Raw genomic sequence first — 18,839 nt, 5'->3', positions numbered from 1 at the left:
CTTATTGGATCTGCATTATGCTACATGATGTGTTATAATTTATTGAACTTCAGTCAAGTCTGCTGTTTCAATGATTGGAAGTTACAGTTTTTTGTCTATACAATCGTCTGTAGTTATGAAAAAGTCATAGTCAGGCCGATAGGGTGGATTTGTCGCAATTTCCAGACATACTCTTTGTATTCGACGTTAGAGCGATATGTGAAAATGTAAAGAAAGCGTTATCTTGAGTAAATAAGTTATAAATCAATGATAAGCGCCAAGGTTGGGAAATGCATTTTGCGTACAACTTTTGAAATCAGATAGCCCTAGGTTCCCCCCGATAACCGATAGCGTTAACAAGGACATTTATCACATATAAAATGCTTCGCAAATTGGAAGAAACAATTGTTTAGGCCATCATTTCGTTGAAATAAGTTTGGTTTAAGATGTCGCGGTTTATCCTTGTAATTATTTGTATATCTTTACTACTAGGCACTTTCCGTTCTACTCCCATACGCTATGATGGATATCGTTTATACCGAGTTTTGCCACAAAGGTCCGACCATCTGCAGTTGCTGGCTAAGCTAGAAGTGGAAAGTACAGGGCTGGTATTTTTAGACGCTATTTCTTCGCCGGGAAACTATGTAAGCATTTTGGTGGCTCCGGAAGCTATTGACGGATTTGTCGAAATTCTGAGGAATCACAAAATCATCCACGAACTTGCAGAAGAGAACTTCCAACACATTCTTGATACCGAACGAGTAGAGCTTCGTAAAACATCAGCTACTAGTTACGATTGGACTGGATATCATACGCTAAACGAAACATATGATTGGTTGGAATCGTTAGCGAAGAATCACCCAAACCAAGTAGAGGTATTGCTTGGGGGAAGGACATACGAAGGGCGTCAAATACGGGGAGTGAAAGTTTCATTCAAATCTGGAAATAAGGGAATTTTTCTTGAAGGTGGAATTCACGCGAACGAGTGGATATCTCCTGCAATGGCTACCTATATACTCAATGAGATTCTGACCAATTCGGAACCAAATATACGATCACTTGTTGAGCGTTTCGACTGGTACATTTTCCCCCACTTCAATCCAGATGGATATGTCTATACACATACCACAGATCGTCTTTGGCGAAAAACTCGTTCAAAAGGATTGGTATGCGATGGAGCGGACCCAAACAGGAATTGGGGATTCCGATGGATGGAAATTGGAGCCAGCAAAGAAGAATGCTCGTCTAATTTTGGTGGAAAAACTGAATTCTCAGAAGTGGAAGCTAAATCACTCTCAGAATATCTCTTAACCCTCAAAGGAAAAATTCACACTTACATATCATTTCATGCACATGGACAACTGTTGATGTATCCTTACGCGGCGATTAAAGAGAACGCTCCTAATCATGAGCACCTGCAACGAATTGGCGAAGCTGCAGTGAGAGCATTATCAAAACGCTACGGTACTCAATATACGTTGGGGAGTACTTACGAAGTCATTTATCCAGCCGCAGGATCTAGTCCCGATTGGGTTTATAGCACATTAAATGTGCCTGTTGTATTCACATACGAATTGAGGCCATTGAAGTCGTCAAATGGGTTCATACTTCCTTCATCACAGATTTTGCCAAGTGGACTGGAGACTTTTGACTCGTTGTTAAGTTTGATCGCCGAAGCTGACAGTCTAGGATACTATTCGTAGAATAATTACTATTTTAAGTCATATGTTTGGTTGTGTGTTTTGGTACGTTTTAAGATTATTCGGTGAAGATTCTGTGATTGATTTGCTCGCATATTAAGAAGACCATCCAATAGATAATAAGCATGTAAAACTTTAAGTAGTTGATTTTCGTTATTATTCGGAATTTTGGCAATTTTGAATATATATTCAGTTGATAATAGACCGGAACACTTTATTGGTCGATTGATGTGATTAACTGTTTTCCAATTCACCATGCATGCAAACATTTCCCTAATTAGATTTCCAAGTGCTGCTGTCCTTCCCAATGTTTCCTCTAGACTTTTCGTTTTGTCTGTTAATTTCGGACAGTGGAAGAAGACATGTTTTGGTATCTACGATATCCACTATGTTCTGTGAGAAATTGTGTGAGATCATAGTTTACCATGCCTTCACAGTATTCACACTTTGATGCTGAACACTAATCTTTGGGTCCATCGAATTTTTCAATTAGAGGAAGAACCGGGACTATAATAGAGGCAAGTTACCTTATCGGTGAACAGGACAGGACTTGAGGCCTCCTGTGAAGAGTTGCCAGATCTCCCATCAGGCGTGACCCCAGCTGGCGGATAGGGGCATAGCTATTGATGTGTAAATATGTGTTCATGCACTTTTCTTTTCTGACTGTGCATGGGCTAGTATTTGCTCATCTCTGGTGCGTGGACCAAAATCGCTATGGGAAGGATACCCAGAGCAAAAAACCACCATGGAAGACGAGAGAAGGAGTAAACTTACGGTGCAGGGGCTCGGAACCCCAGTACCGGCGGCTTTTGGGAGTGAGTAAGCGGGCTCCCGGTCGTCGATATCCCCCGACCGCAGTGCTTCGGTGGTGGACAACTTGGCCACCTTGGCATATAATGTTACAAGTGATTTGGATCTGGCGAAGGAAGTGTTCAAGCGAAGTACGACCTTGCCGAGAACACCAGTAGCAAGAACAACCAAGGATGAAATGAAGACGGATCGTTGGACGACAAAAACTGCAATAACACCCACCGCATATGTTCAAGATGCGCGACAGCAAGAGATGCTCCAGGAATAAGAAAAGGATCCATTCATAAGAAGCTCATCAACTTTGATAAAGACGATGAAGGGTAAAGTGCAGGCAAGATCAACAACTGGCAAAAGTGAAACAGCGTATAAAAGGAGTAACCCTGTCGGGGCTTATAAGGAGAGGAGTCCCAATCCGCAGGAATTACCATTTATCCAGCTTGGGGCAAAAATAGTTGAGCTGTCCGAGTTCATCAAGGACAAGCACAACGTGCACCAAGCCATGAAGAATATGGTGAGGGCTATTAAAGTCCTCTATAATAGATCGCAGATGGCGGAAAAGAATACTAAGGATACGCCGAACCACGCTGCACCAACAGTGTCACAAACGACCCAAGTGACACCTAACCAGACTACCATCGAAACACGGCGAAATAAACGAGTATGGGAAAAAGAGGGGATCCTTTAAATAATCAGCAGGCGCCTAACAGAAAAAAAGGCGGACAAGAAACTCTGAAAAGCAGCACTAATAGCTCTGAAGGAGGAAAGCGTAGAGCGAATGTAGAAAAGTCGACCAGTGTTGCGAAGCCCAAGACGAACGAAAACGATGGATGGACTAAGGTTACGAGAAAAAAGCGAAAGGAAAAGCAAAAGTGCGAACCCGTCTAGATGCGATTGGTATCTCCAGTAAGGGCAATCTGTCCTACGTGGAGATACTCAAAAGGTCAAAGCAGATCCCGACCTAAAAGATCTAAGCGGAAATGTGAATCGAATCCGAAGTACCCCGAAAGGGGATCTCATGTTCGAGTTGAAGACATCCACCGTGGGCAAGGCTGATGACTTTCGCACTCGGGTGAAGGACTCACTTGGGGAGAATGCCGCAGTGCGTGCTCAAAAACATGAGATCTACATACAATGTAAGGATCTCGATGAAATAACATCGAAAACATCAATTTGTAGTGCTCTGAAGGAGCAATTCATGTTGGAGGAACTTGCCGAGGAGTCTGTTGTGAGTTTACGAAAAGCCTATGGCGGTATTCAAACGGCCACAATAGGAGTACCAGCGGAGACAGCGCAGAATTGGATGGGTTGTCTGCCGTTTAAGAGAACAGATTTCACTAAAGAGTTGCTTTAAATGCCTCATGTTTGGGCACCTCGTCAAGGTATGCACCAGCAGCATTGATAGAATCGATCGATGCAGAAGGTGTGGGGAGAAGAACCATATTGCCAGGGAGTGCAATAGGGTCCCCAAATGCCTATTCTGCAAGGTGGAAGAGGGGCAAGATAACCGACATATTGCCGGAAGTAGTAAATGTCCTGAATTTAGGAAGGCGCTCACTGCAATAAGAAAATGGGGTTTATTCAAATTAATCTGAATCATTGCAGGGTCGCTCAGAATTTACTTGAGCAGACCACGTTCGAATCTGAGATGAAAATCGCCATCATAAGTGAGCCGTACAGAAACCGTCACAGTGGCGTATTGGTCACAGATTCGACTGGTGGAGCGGCGATATGGGCTTCCGGTCGACAGGCCATACAATGTACTGCAAGTCAGGCAGCCAGTGGCTTTGTGTGGGCGAAAATAAGTGGTGTATATGTATTCAGCTGCTACGCCCCACCAAGTTTGACACTGTCTGAATTCGTGCAAATGCTTGATAATCTTGTTGTCGACGCAAGGGGATGAACTCCGAAGGTGATTGCTGGTGATTTCAATGCTTGGGCCCTAGAGTTGGGTAGCAGAGAATCAAATGCTAGCTCTCGCACAGGCGGACATAGTTTTGGCTAACGAAGGTGCTGTAAACACCTTACAGAAAGGGGGTCAGGCTCGGTTGTAGACCTGACCTTTGTCAGCCCTTCGCTGGTGCGTGGTATGTCCTGGCACGTCAGTGAACGCTACACCCACAGCGATCACCAGGCAATCTTCTTTGAGACATGTGTCGAGTCTCAGGCCAAAGAGCTATCATGCGCGAAACCGAAAAAAATTTCAGGCTGGTCTGCAAAATCCTTGGATGAGCAGAGCTTCTTAGAGGTATGGTTAGATCAACCTGATAAAGCAGGGGCCTCTACGGAAAGAGCTGTCCATCTGGCTCAATGCATCGCCAAAGCATGTGACGCGTCCATGCCTAGGAGGTGCGCATTCTCCCGTAGAAAACCAAACTACTGGTTGAATGACGAACTGACCGGTCTTCGATCGGCCTGCCACCGAGCCAGAAGAGCAGCTCAGAGGGCGGTAGGTAGAGTCGATCAAGGGCAGAAAGAGGGCGCCTACAAGGCAGCCCGCAAAATCCTCAAGCTCGCCATCCAGCGAAGCCATGTTTTAAGGAGCTCTGCTCAGAAGCGGACGTGAATCCGTGGGGGAGAGCTTACGGAATCGTGATGGGACGATTTAGAGGCCGCTCATCTCCGCAGATCACGTGTCCCACCCTCTTGTTGAAAATCATCCAAGTGTTATTCCCACCGCAAGAGGGGAACACCGACGCATTCCAACCACCTCTGAATGTGACGGCAATCCCGCCAGTCACCAGAGACGAGCTCCTGGAGATCTGCGGTAGAATAGGAGCCAATAAAGCGCCGGGCCTGGACGGCGTACCGAATAAGGCCCTTAAGCTTGCTGTGAAATCCAGGCGGGACATGTTCACTGAGTTGTTCGAAGCGGGCATGTCCGAGGGAATATTTCCAGCGGCATGGCAGCGACAGAAGTTGGTACTTCTGCCTAAGCCTGGTAAACCTCCAGGTGAACCATCGTCATATCGACCCATATGTCTTTTGGACACGGTGGGGAAGATGTTAGAGCGGGTAATTTATAATAGATTACTCCCGGTTATTGAGAGCCAAGGCGGCCTTTCAGATCGGCAGTAAGGGTTCCGAAAAGCCAGATCAACCATTGATGCCATCAAACTGGTTACTGGCTTGGCCGAAGATGCAATCCACGGAAAGGGTGGTACCAGCAAATATGTGGTAGTAACCCTGGACGTGAAAAATGTATTCAATTCGGCCAATTGGAATCTAATACGGAAATCCCTAGCGAAGGTTGGTATTCTCGCCTATCTCGCTGCTATCATCGATAGTTACTTAACTGAAAGGTGGCTCAGGTATGACACCGATGACGGACCCCAGAAGTACATTGTTTCCCACAGGGCTCCGTATTGGGCCCCACTACTGTGGAACATCATGTACAACGATGTACTTAATCTTCCCCTTCCGGAGGAAGCCACAGTGGTGGGTAACGCTGGCGACATAGCGCTGGTTGTTGTCGCAAAGCATCTCGAAGATGCTGAGTTATACTCAAGCGAAGCAATCAATGCTGTCAAATGCTGGTTAGAGAGCTTTGGTCTGACGCTTCCGGAGGAAAAAACAGAAGCGGTCCTCATAACGAAGCGCCGGAAGAGAAATTACGCCTGTGTTAGAATCGGGAATCATATATTCATTTCCAAGCCGACCATCAAATAATTGGGAGTGGTGATAGACAGGAAGCTCAGCTATAAGCAACACGTACAGTATGTTTGTGATAAATCATCCACTGTTAGTATTGCCCTGGTGAGGATGATGCCGTGTGGGAGGGCCACGGCATACCTCTAGGTTGCTTAGAGCCAGGGTGGTGACCTCAATCATGCTCTATGCGACCCCAGTTTGGAGCGAGGCGTTGCGGATGTCAGTTAATACTACCAAACTGAATGCAGTCTACAGGAGGATAGCTCTGAGGGCGTGCTCTGCCTTCAGGACTGTCTCAGATGATGCAGCATTCATCATCTTTGGAATGATGCCGATTGACATCTTGGCAAATGAGATGGCGAATATATACTATGCAAAGCCAATCTCTCCCTTATTGCAGACGAAGAACGCTGAGAGAGAGAGATCCATGAATAGATGGCAAGAGCGTTGGGAACGCTCGGGAAAGGGTCGGTGGATTTACAGGCTCATTCCTGCCATCAAGGAGTGGTTGGAGAGACGACACGGCGAGATTAATTATAAGCTCACCCAGTTGCTCACGGGACATGGAGGATAACTCCAATGCCTGCACAGGTTTAAATTGGAGACCTCACCCGACTGTCCATCATTGTGATGGAGTCCCAGAGGACCCAGAGCATGTATTCTTAAACTGTCCGAGATTTGTGGAAGGGAAACCTAGAGGGGACTCTAGGAGACTCTAGGAGAGAATCTGGTGCCGAAAATGCTAGCACATCAAGAGAATTGGGATGCGGTCAACTCCATGATCACATCTATTTAGGATAAATTGCGAAAGGCAGAGGAAAGGAGAAAAGCTTAGTTACGTGCGCCGCGTATAGAAGAAATGGGATTAAGCTATAGCGAGCTGACTCCGCCCCGTGATGTAATACTTTATGGTGGTTCCGCGGGGCAGGGAGGGAGTCGGGGGTGGTTTTAGTGGGTAAAAATCCCACACGGTGGTGTGTCCAGACCAGTGTCTTTTGAAGATTTCCACCTCCACAAAAAGAAAAGGACTTGAGGCCTTGCGAGTCAAGGCGGTGTTCCTATAAACCGGACTCAACCTTTGAGCATTATATGTGGCATGACAGTGCAGTACCCCAAACTGGCATCGGGACATTATATCCAATAGACACGTAAGTTTGTACGAAGATGGTTCACCAGCAGGTTTGCCAGCTGTGGGCAACAACACTAGTCTTTGGAGTTTCAATATTTCTGAAAATATAACATTCTTTAACCAATTTTACTACATAAATATCTTCAGCGTCGACTTCCCAACCATATTAACAGTTTGTTTGGTATACCTCACGTGCCCTCCTGCAGAAATAAAGGCTGAATAATTTTGAGCAGTAGCTTGAAACATGTAATTTAAAGAGCTGCCTGAATCTCCCCATTTCAACCACGTAGGCGCTTTCCCACGGGCTTATATCTGGCTTTGAGTGGAGTCTTACTTCACTGTATAACTAGCATGAGGTTTCTTCTAACTTCCTTACAGACACACTAGTTCACCTCCTGGTCAATCCTACTCATTGCTCCCTGGGCCGTTCGGCACTGCTCCACAAGCAGTTAGGCCTTCGAATGGGGAAAGTATAACAGCTCGACATCGATGAGTCGCACCCGCCGCGATACGTTCCTTGATATATAAGCTCTCCCCCAGATTGCCTCTAATAAAACACACCTTAAATGTTATTTACCAATTGCTCGCTGGCGGTGAAAGGGCAGTGTAGGTCCCAGGGCTAAGCGTGGAATGGTATCCACGATGGAGCATAAAACCTAGGAAACGCTTGCTGAATCAATACCAGCAGCTCTACTACCGAACCCTATCTCCATCTCCATGTGGTGACTGCTGCAACAATATCGCCTACAATCCCCTCTGACAATCAGTTGAGAGTGAATAGCATATAAACCCCTCCGTAATACTTGCATGGGGAAATAGATGCCGCGACAACCGCAGCTAACAGATGTTCTGGTTATGAAATACCAACGAATCACAACCACCTGAAGAACGATATAATTGATACGGAAAAAAGTATACTTGGCCTCAGCCGCTGACTCGATGATGATTGTAAGTTAGCAACGGAATGGAACAATAGCGTATACTGGGCAATGCTGTACTCTCAAAGAAAGCGGGTACGCGCAGGGGCCTATCATGAACTCCGTCGAATAGAAAAGCGGATTCACAGGAAGAAAAAGGAAGCCTGGAAGATCCAACAAATCTGTGAACTCGAGAAGGACGGGGAACAACCGCACTAGGCGCGGAAGTTTCACCAACAAGCAGGATGATACACTTCGATTCTAATCTTGTTGAGACGAAGCGGGAAAGCTGATTTCCGACAAAATGGACATATTGGGGCGATGGGTTGCGTATTTTGATAAACAGCTCAACAACTAAAAAATCGGCGAGTTGGAGGTCCTGCCAATTGAAGATGACGGACATTTGCTGACACGACTAAGCATGGAAGAATTGCAAGTCGCCAGAAGCGGATGGAATTTCAGTCGAATTGGTTAAATATGGAGACTACCAATTTTACCAAGCAGTTCATCAATTGATACTCAAGGTGCGGAACAGCGAATTAATGCCTGAAGATTGGCAACGATGCATTATCTGTCTCATACATAGAAAGGGAGACATCACTCAGGGCAGAAATTATATAGGTATCCCGCTACTGATTACCATCTATAAGATATTCTCCGCTATCCTGTTAGGTCGGATAGCCCCATACGCCCAGAACATCTTCAACTCATACCAAAGAGGCTTCACTCCAGGCAAACCAACAACAGATCAGATTGATTGATAGAAAAACCGTTGGAATATGGCCACCAGTCGCACTATCTTTTAATCGACTTTAAAGCCACCTATGATAGCATAGCAGGGGTGTAAAACTGTACACGGCCATGAGAGAATTCGGTACCCCGGCGAAATTGATAGTACTGACTAGGCTGACTCTGACCAATGTTCGAGGCCAGATAAACGTAGCAGGATCACTCTTCAGATCATTCAACATCAACAACGGTCTACGACAAAGGGATGCGCTATCATGTGTCCTCTTTAACCTGGCACTGGAGAAAGTGATTCACGATGCAGATGTAAATGTGACAGGCTCCATCCTTTTCAAGTCTACCCAACTACTGGCCTACGCTGACGACATCGACATCATGGGAAAACAACCCGAGATGCGCAGTCTACCTTCATCCAGATCGAGCAGACGGCGCGAGATCTTGGGCTGGACATTAATGATGACAAGATGAAGAATATGATGGCAACGTCAACGCCAAAACTAAAACCGAAAGAACGAACAACTTTGAATCGCACTGGTCAAACGGAAACAATGAAGATGAAAGACTACAACTTTGAGATCGTAGATAATTTCTCCTATCTAGGATCGAAAATCGAAACTGTTTTGCTTGAGGCGTCTCACCATGAAGCTCTTACTATACAAGACAATGATCTTGCCAGTCTTCATGTATTCCGTGGAGACTTCGAGAGAAAAATTCTGCGAAGAATTTTTTACCCCCTACATGAGGATCGACGATTCCGTAGCCTACATCCCGACGAAATCTATGAGCGATACCACGACCATCTGGTTGTGGATAAAATTCGGCTCATCAGGTTGCGTTGGGTGGGTCAGGTAATCTGTATGGATGAGGATGATCCAGCCCGGAAAGTCTATAAGGGCAATATCTATTGTAGAAAAAGGAGAATAGGCAGACTCTGCCTGAGATGGAGCGATGGCGTTGGCCAGAACCCTAAACAGCTTCTAGAGATAACCAATTGGTAAACTTCGGTGGGAAACCGGAATGTCTGGAGTTTCTTACCAAGACCGGATACCGGTTGTTGATGGAATCCCTCCTCAAAAAGAATATAGAACGATGTTCGTGTCAATATGGATAACCGTCTCTGAGAAAACTATGATAGATAGATAAATAGGCAGAGGTATTACCTAATAAGATAAATATAGACAGGAAAGCGTTTGATTTTGGAGCTGACGTTTATTAGTTCTTCGCTATATGTTTTTGAACTTGAGTGAACACTGAGGCTTGACCGTGGTTGTTGTGCTGGGACTAGGAGGCGTCGTTGGGGTTCTTGGAATTGGCGTTGTTGAAGTTGAGGTGGTCGAAGTGCTAGATGAACTTGAGGTAGCTGAACTGGTGGTTGTGTTTTTGGGAAGTTCCGGGGTCACCAATTAAGTAATCCAATTACTTTTTATTTTAATAATTTCTTTACCGTTAAGTAATTAACACCACTTCTCATTTCAACAATCCTTATAAATATTTAAGATATTTTTAAATTAACAATTCATATGTTATTTTCATTAATATACAATTAACATTACTTTTTAATTCAACGAACTCAAAAAGACTTCTCTGTTCAATTCCCAACTTGATATCTATAATTTGTGACAGGTCTCCTAAAACAAAATCATTCATCGCATACTTTTTTGAGATCCTCCACTCCCTTGGCGTGCCACGCAAAGTGGATAGATCCGCGCCATCTATTTGCTCGCACTCGCAACATTCGAAATAAATTTCGAATGCTGCGAATCCTGCCGCGCCACACTATGCCCACGGCGATCACTAGGTAATCATTTTCGGCATGAGGAACGAGCCAGCCATGTCCAGGGATAATGAGGACGTGAGATGAGTCTACGCCAGCAAGGAATTCATTGTCTAGGGCGCAACAACCTGTATCCGGTCTTAGTAAGAAACTCCAGATTGCTGACTTAGATATCATCGTAAATTTTTTAAATTATGGGTTTCATTTACCAGGGATTTGTTTTTCCTTCAAACTGTATACTTTTCTATCTCGTTGACTTCTGCAGCGGTTTTTCACTGCGGAATGGTTTCAATATTTGAGAGAGATTGTCTTTCGAAAATATACAACCCACAAACAGTGGAAGTAAGATTGTGCAGTAAAGTTGTATATAATTTTCTATAGATCATTCTTCTTTTGATTTTGCTAAGTTCTTTTATATTCCTTGGCGTTTTATCTGCGCATTAGCTGCAACTTCCCTGATGTTTCTGGAACTGGCACCAAGCAGCAGTGATCTGACAGCAGCATAAGTATTGTAACACGTAAAATTACTCACATACTGGATTAAAAGTAGAGAATGGCTTTTTTGCAATTTAGTTTTTGACTGAAAAGTTTTAATTTCTTTATTTATTCCAATTTTCATTTATATTCATCTTATCTTTGGAAATAAGACCTCGAATCTCAAATAAGCAGTGAGCTCCCTGACTTGTTTTTATGCCACTACATTGAAGTTCGGCTATTATTTAAAATTTGTCTGCTCTAGTAAATTCCTCCGTTTTAATTTTGCTTCGTCGTCTGGCAATTACAGCGGAAAAATGTTCAAATAGTGGACGTAAAATTAGATAGTAGCCTAATTCAAATGCTGCTACAAGGCTGAACCCGATAATAAGTCCCAGGAGGCCTCCAAATGATGCTAAAAGAAAAAGTACTTCAAATTGTTGTATCAACAATATAATAGCCATGTAAGCATTAATTACCCAACAATGAAACCCAAGTCTGGTAGATGTCCTTCCTGTGCCGCGTTGAGATGAGGTCGTTGAAGTACACATGAACAATGATTTCATCCTTAATTTTAACGTTTTTACTATTGAATAAATGCGTTACATTTAAAAAATTATTGTCTCACTAGGAGTTCACTCACAAAAGATTTTTGGAATTATAGGCGAATTCTCTATCCAGAATCCCAGTAGCTATCTCTGGTGGATATTGATTCAGTTTGCAATCAGGCAGGCATCCGCATAAATATTTGGCAGTCCTTTTGTTTGGAATTGCCGTTTTGTTGAAACCAGGCAACGCACCGGTGATTAACTCTGTGTTAAGGAAAATTTTGTCAACTATATAGTTAGCATACGAGTGTGCTATATGATCACGGAAACTTATTAATAGAACTAATGTAAATATACTTTTATTCTCTGTCACGCAGTCTAGTGCCTCCATTCTGCAGGGTGGAAAGGTTGCATTGTTAGTAAATCCGAGAGGAACACACCCACAAATTTCGAAAAATAGTCTTGATCTGCATTCAGCTAAGCAATTGATGTATGAATAAAATTTCATTACTTCCATTTTCTTCTCTGTGGGGAATAAACAGTCTCGTTCGCGAGGAGTAAGCTGAAGGACATCTGGTGTTGAATATGTTGCTTCTGGTGTAATACTTATGAAGTTTTCTGTCTTAGATGATACAAGTTTCGCTTCAGCGTTCAATCCAGGATAATCGTAGGCACTGTTGATGAATATTAGGAATCCATACCCACTGAGAAAACTAGCGAAATAGTCGTCTGGTATTGGATTAAGGAGCACAGTAAGTCCTGTAAGATAACCACTAGCCGTGACGCGTCGAGGTTTTTTAGGTATTGTGTGAGCTACTTTCCTAAAAGGAAATTATTAGAAGAATAGGCAGATTACTTAAATATATGTATATTTAATCTTTAAAAACGCTAAGCAAATCAATAATGGAATCAACCTTGACACAACTAGCTTATGAATAATCTCAGACTAGCCAGACAGTATAGGACTAAAACAACTGAAGGTAGCTGGACTTTTCTCATAACTTCCTAAAAATTCCTTTAAACTACTAGATTTTGGAAGAAAATGCTAAGATATACTATAAAAAAATTTATTTTACATTTTGGCCTGCTGAATTGGCAGCCTACGAATAGATAAATACAAAATGCGATGCCACTATTATTTCTTGCTAATATGACACTTTTGTCTTATTCTTCATCGATGAAGCTACAGCCCAAATCGAGCCTTTGCCTCCCAGATGCATCGCCTCCAATAGAAAATCTTGGAATTAATCTGCATGCTGCGTCCACTGAGTCCTTACAATGTTTTCTTAGCTTCCCTTTTGATCGGATACCATCGACTCTGGTGGTTCATCAAATAATTCATATAATGCATGATTCTTTTGATTCGCCAGCCCTTCCTTTACAGCTTAGAAAATCTTATCTCGAAGATATCAGTCTACTTTACCGACATTTGCGTCAAGGTCTATGACTGGTATCCATGCATCTTGTAGATGCGTAGTTTGTTGTGTCTGTATAGGATCTTATTATGAGGACCGCATAAAATACTTTTTTAACAATAGTAATCCGCCAATCAAGAGTAGAGCTCCTAGGTAGATGAATTGGTCCACCCGTTCGAAATCATGCTCGCCTTATGCGATGTTCTGCATACTAGCGCCGCCTTTCGAGTTTAGGTCATGTATTATATTTTGTTTTGGATTCATTGACCCTGAGCCCCACTTCATTGACTGCTGACCCAAACTCCTCGAACACTTCCTTCCTACGAAACATCGATGGGATAAAGATATCTACCTCGAGTGCGTACACCACCAGTTGAGCGGATTTTACTAGTAATATACCTCTAGTATCAACTGCGGCCACATTCCTGACGACGTATTCAAGCACCAAGTTAAAGAGGGTGAGGTCAGAACCATCCTCTTGCATAAGTCCTAACACTATAGGAAAGCTTTGTGCCAGTTCACTTTGCATTTTTACCTGACCCTCACTGTTAATCATTGTGGCTTTCGCTAGCCGGACTTACTTCGGTGGGATTTTTGGCTCCAACATTATTTTGTACAGAGCATTACAATTTACACTATCGTAGGCTTGATATAAATCGACGAACAGTTGGTGCTTAACTGCAAATATCCGGTCTGTTGTAGATCGTCCGGAAGTGAAAAGACTTTGTCATTTTCCGATGATGCTGTATACTCTCTCAGTCATCGTTCGATTATATTTGACAGCAACTTGTAGCACGTCCACAACAATGAGAGTTAGAGTAGTTTTAGCAACGCAGACGATCATCCTTTTTGTACACTGGACAAATTACACTTTTCCCCCAGTCGTCAGGTTTTTTCGGCTGTCTAGATTCTGCTGATTAGTTTGTGAATTCGCTGGTGAGCTCTGTGCCCTGTTTTTTTGAGAGCTCGGCTGGGATGCCATCGTTTCCGGGAGTTCCTATGTGGGGTGCGGGCACTTGTTTTCTTTTGGGTCATCCGGAATGGCAAAGGGGTCGGAATGTGTCGTTGCTGGGCTCAGGAGTCTTGAAAATACTGAGCCCATCTTGTTACTTGTACATCATTCTTTTTCAAGCTATCAACGAGCGTTAAAATTTCATTGTTATTGGACTTCCGTTGTAATCGTCTGCAGATCTTCTTAGCGCATCGATTTAGTTCGTGATACGTGCCTTGTCTGGCTCGGGTTCGTCTTTCGATTAGTAGGTAGGCTCAGGCTCATTGACCCATTCGTTACGGTTTCTCCGTTCTACATGCCCAAGGGTGTTTTTAGCTGTTTTATAAGTTTGAGAAATTGCGAATTCTAAAGCAGACATTATATTGGGAAAACACGGTTTTTCATAGTATTATTTTTTCTATTGTGTCAAAGCACGAAATTAATCATAATTTAAGTGTGTATTTCTTAGCTTTTCTCCAATTTTGCTTCCGGTCTATTTCAAATAAAATTTATTCCGCAAAAGGACAACTGACATTTAATGGCAAACGACTATATTCAGAGTAAAAGAATACAACTCATGCAGTGTTCTACTTCGTTAACGGTTACAAAGACCTGCCATATAAGTAACTTTCTGCTCTTTTCTTCCCTTTTAATTTTTCTAAATATTTATCGAAGTTGTAGAGCGGATGCTGGCTGAATTCTGCTATTACCTACCTATCCTACTTTCGCATGTATGCGGCCCCAATTAAACTCAATACAAAAAATTCCCCCCCTTCAGATGCCGATCATTACTCACAGATTACGTACCCAAAATTCTAGATGAAAATCATCCAGGGGTTGTTCCCCCCAGTAAGACAGAGCTGCTGGCACAAAGAAATGTGCGAGTGAGGACAATTCTCGTAGTATCCAGAGGCGAGCTGCTGGAGGTCTGTGGTAGTACAGGCTACATCAAAACAAAACAGATTTGGACGACATACTGAATAGAAAATGTTGCTGCCATTTTCGAAAGCTAGCCAGCAGAAGAAAGCTCTGGTATGACACTGATGACAGAGCTTATGAGTACGTTGTTTCCGCCATTGTTCGACAAGGCTCAGAACTGGGGCCGCTTCTGTGGAACATCATGTACAATGACGGATTTGATTTTCTGGTTGCAGCGACGACACAGGTGGCAGTATTTGAGTCAAAAATTCGGACGAAAGTCGAATGCAAAAAATTTTTATAAATTTACCATTAACTTTTTTTTACAAACAAGTCGGGAAGCTTGACCCTTCAGGTATAAAAGGTTTTGTATTTCCCTATGTGAGGAGCATAACGTAGTTCTCCATTGGCTTATAGCATTGACCCGAGATATTTAAATCGCTCAGTTCTGGGCAGGTTACCGCCATTGCCAGAGCTCAGCGATTTAAATATCTGGAGGGGCAGATTACTGCCATTCAAAGAACTGAGCGATTTAAATATCTCGAGTCAATGCTGCCAGCCAATGGAGAATTGCGTAATGAAATGTTTCAAGCATTAACGCCACCTGGATGAAGTGACATTCTGCAATTGGTATTCTTTGTGATCGACGTATCAGCGCACGTCCCAAATCTAAAATTTACTGCAATGTCGTCCGTCTGTCGCTCTCTATAGTTTGAGTGTTGACTATAAAGGACAATGAACGGCGTCTTGCGGTAATGGGAACGAAGATGTTGCCTTGCACTGGTGGCGTGACACGTTTTGATCACGTCTGAAATGAGAATATCCGCGATCGATATGGGTTTGCACCGATCGTGGAAAAACTGCAAGAGAGGCGTTTTCGATGGTGTGGTCACGTAATTCACGCTAACGAGAATTCAACAACCAGTATTGGTCAGAACATCGAAGTCAATGGTAAGAAACCAAAAAGCCGGCCAAAACAATGGTCGCATGCTACACTGGATGGGGATTTGAAGGTCTCGCGATTACATCCTGATCAGGCATTGGATAAAATAAAATGACGAAACCGATCACGACGGGCCGACCCCGCTTATGAACTGAACGCTGAAGAAAAAGAAGAAGATGTGAGGAGCGGTGAGCCTGACAGTTCCGTGTCACATAGTTAAAAATTCTATTGGCATCTATTTTTTAGAAAGTAATTTAAATGATTCATTTGATGGAAGGCCCTGTCAACCTCATATGCTTCACACTCTGAGTTTAATATTATTAGCAAATGCCAACAATTTAACCAACATCAAATATAAACAAGTCGGAATACCGGAAGCTCGCGCTTCGGGTATAAAGGTTTTGTGTTTATCTTATGTAAGAAACTTCAGCACACATTTTTCTGTCCGTATATAGCTACAAATCCAACATAATCCTTCATATTTTACCAAACTACGAGGCATACGTACATACAGCCATAGATATTCCACTCACCCTAAACAAACAAACTGTCTATTTCCGAATACTGTACACATATATGCACGTATATGAATTGATCGTACCCATATTTCGGATTTACTTCTTATATCTATTTGAATTAGGCACTACCCGCAAAGTTCATTAGCACGCATATAAGTTAACCCGAACGGAAATGCTGCACGCGCAAACACACCTGTGTCAGCACCACATCCAAAAGCGACGTCTGCAACTATTGGGGTCATCGGTGCAATCGAGGAAATCGCATGATTGCACATTAGGCAAAATCAAATTAATTTCTTTTATGTTTCAAAAAATTGTAGTTAGTTGTAATTAGAATGCCAAACAGGCATGAAGCAATAAATTGTTTTTTTTAATATAACAACCCGATATTTTTATTAACTGGCGCCCGAGCAGGGACCGCTTCGCACGTGTGATTTTTTGATAAGTCTTATCCTTAGAATCTCTAGTAACTTCGTTACATTATCGCAAAGTTTCCGCGAATTTTAAAACGATACGCGATAACCAAGTAATCGTTTTCGTGTAAACGCGAATGAAAAGTTTTCGGAGTGGAAAAGATAAAACCGGAATTAACCAAAATTTCGAAGCACGCGTGTTTTTCCTGATTTAGCCCCAAGTAGCCTTTGAATAACCAAAGGAGGCAAAAAGGACAATCGCTGATTAAGGATCCGAAGCAGTTCACCATAAAATTCGAACAAAACAAAATTTCATCCGATATGAAAGCAAGAGCGTTCTTAATGTAAGTAATTACAAATTATTATTGTAAAATTACGCCAAATTGATTTCTCTAAAAAAGTTAACCAGATTCAATTAGAATAAATTCAAAGTTTTAAAGGTTCAATTAAGAATTGTATGTTTTGTTTTACCTTATATTCATTTATTAAAGCTATTGCATTATTGTGACTAAATTGTCTTTTATATACAAAAATATTTAATTCATTTTAATTCAAAAGAAAAATACTCGAAAAGCGAATCGTTTGAATTGACATAATCAAAAGTGAAATAATTAAAAGTGATTGAATTCAGGAAGTGAATAGTGAATATCTGCAATCTTTTGAATTTATCGGGAAAGGTGATCTTTTAGTTATTCAAAAATGTCGAATCCTCATAATTTGATTCAACCACCGCGATTAAATCTCGATGGCCTTGCTGATGCTTTGCCCACTTTAGAACCACCGATTAATGGCAATCATAATGAGTCTAATAATGCTCCGAACTACGAACTGCTCCAAACTATTTCCCGAGTAGTTGAGGAAACTCTCCGTACTCAAGGGAGACAAATGTTTAGTGCATTATTGAATCCCGCATCTGACATTGGAGATGAAGTAGACGTACCAGTTAATATCAGTAATAATGAGAATCTGTCCGAAATGGATAGAATTCCTGACGTCGTTAAGAGCTTGAGGACATTTTCTGGGGAACCAGGTGAATTCAGCTCATGGCGAAAGAGCGTTGATAGAATCCTTCATATTTATGACCATCTAAGAGGCACGCCGAAATATTACGGTATACTATCGGTTATAAGAAACAAAATTGTAGGTAACGCAGATATAGCATTAGAATCGTACAATACCCCTCTGAATTGGACTAAAATCTCCAAATGTTTAAATCTGCATTACGCGGATAAAAGAGATCTTGGTACCTTAGAATACCAGATGACAACCTTAGTCCAAGGTGCGAATACCGTTTCCCAATTCTATCAGGAAGTGTATAATCACCTATCTCTTATACTTAACAAATTAGGGTCGATTGAAATGAGTCAGGACGCGATGAATATCATGACTCAATCGTACCGCGAAAAAGCACTTGATACGTTTATCAGAGGACTAAAAGGTGATTTGCCACGGTTGCTTAGCATTCGCGAACCGGCAGACCTACCGCAGGCCTTACATTTGTGTTTCAAACTTCAAAACATGGATTATCGTGCCCAATACGCGAATAATTCCAGCACCAATCCACGGAAGGTTCTCCATAATACTCCACCTCTTGTTCCACCACGTAGAATGATGTCTATTCCTTCTAGACAGGCACCAATACCAGCCCCTAGGCGCGATTTTCATCCACAATTGGTCCATAATCCTCAAGTGCCACAGAGACCACGATTCTACTCACAAGGTTACCAACAACCCCAACATGAGGCTCCCCAAAATAAGTTACCTCCTCCTCGACCACCACGAGGACCAGTACCTATGGATGTTGACCAATCCATCAGGTCTCACGCCATAAATTATGCCAATAGACCCCAAAACCAATGTTGGCTACCAAAACGTCCCCAACAAGCCTCCCAAAGGCATCACCCTCCACCTAAGA

General features: G+C 42.7%; 1 protein-coding gene across 1 annotated transcript; it reads left to right on the top strand.

Moving 5' to 3' along the window:
• Nucleotides 1–398: 398 nt before the first annotated feature.
• Nucleotides 399–1,818, top strand: LOC119651106 (zinc carboxypeptidase-like). The gene has a single exon (XM_038054470.1). It carries the CDS (start codon nt 426–428, stop codon nt 1,680–1,682), a length of 1,257 nt encoding a protein of 418 aa, XP_037910398.1. The 5' UTR covers nt 399–425; the 3' UTR covers nt 1,683–1,818.
• The last annotated feature ends 17,021 nt before the right edge of the window (nt 1,819–18,839 follow it).

This window comes from Hermetia illucens, chromosome 3 (genome assembly GCF_905115235.1).
Source record: "Hermetia illucens chromosome 3, iHerIll2.2.curated.20191125, whole genome shotgun sequence".
Lineage (NCBI taxonomy): Eukaryota > Metazoa > Arthropoda > Insecta > Diptera > Stratiomyidae > Hermetia > Hermetia illucens.
This window is presented reverse-complemented; position numbering and strand designations above follow the sequence as displayed.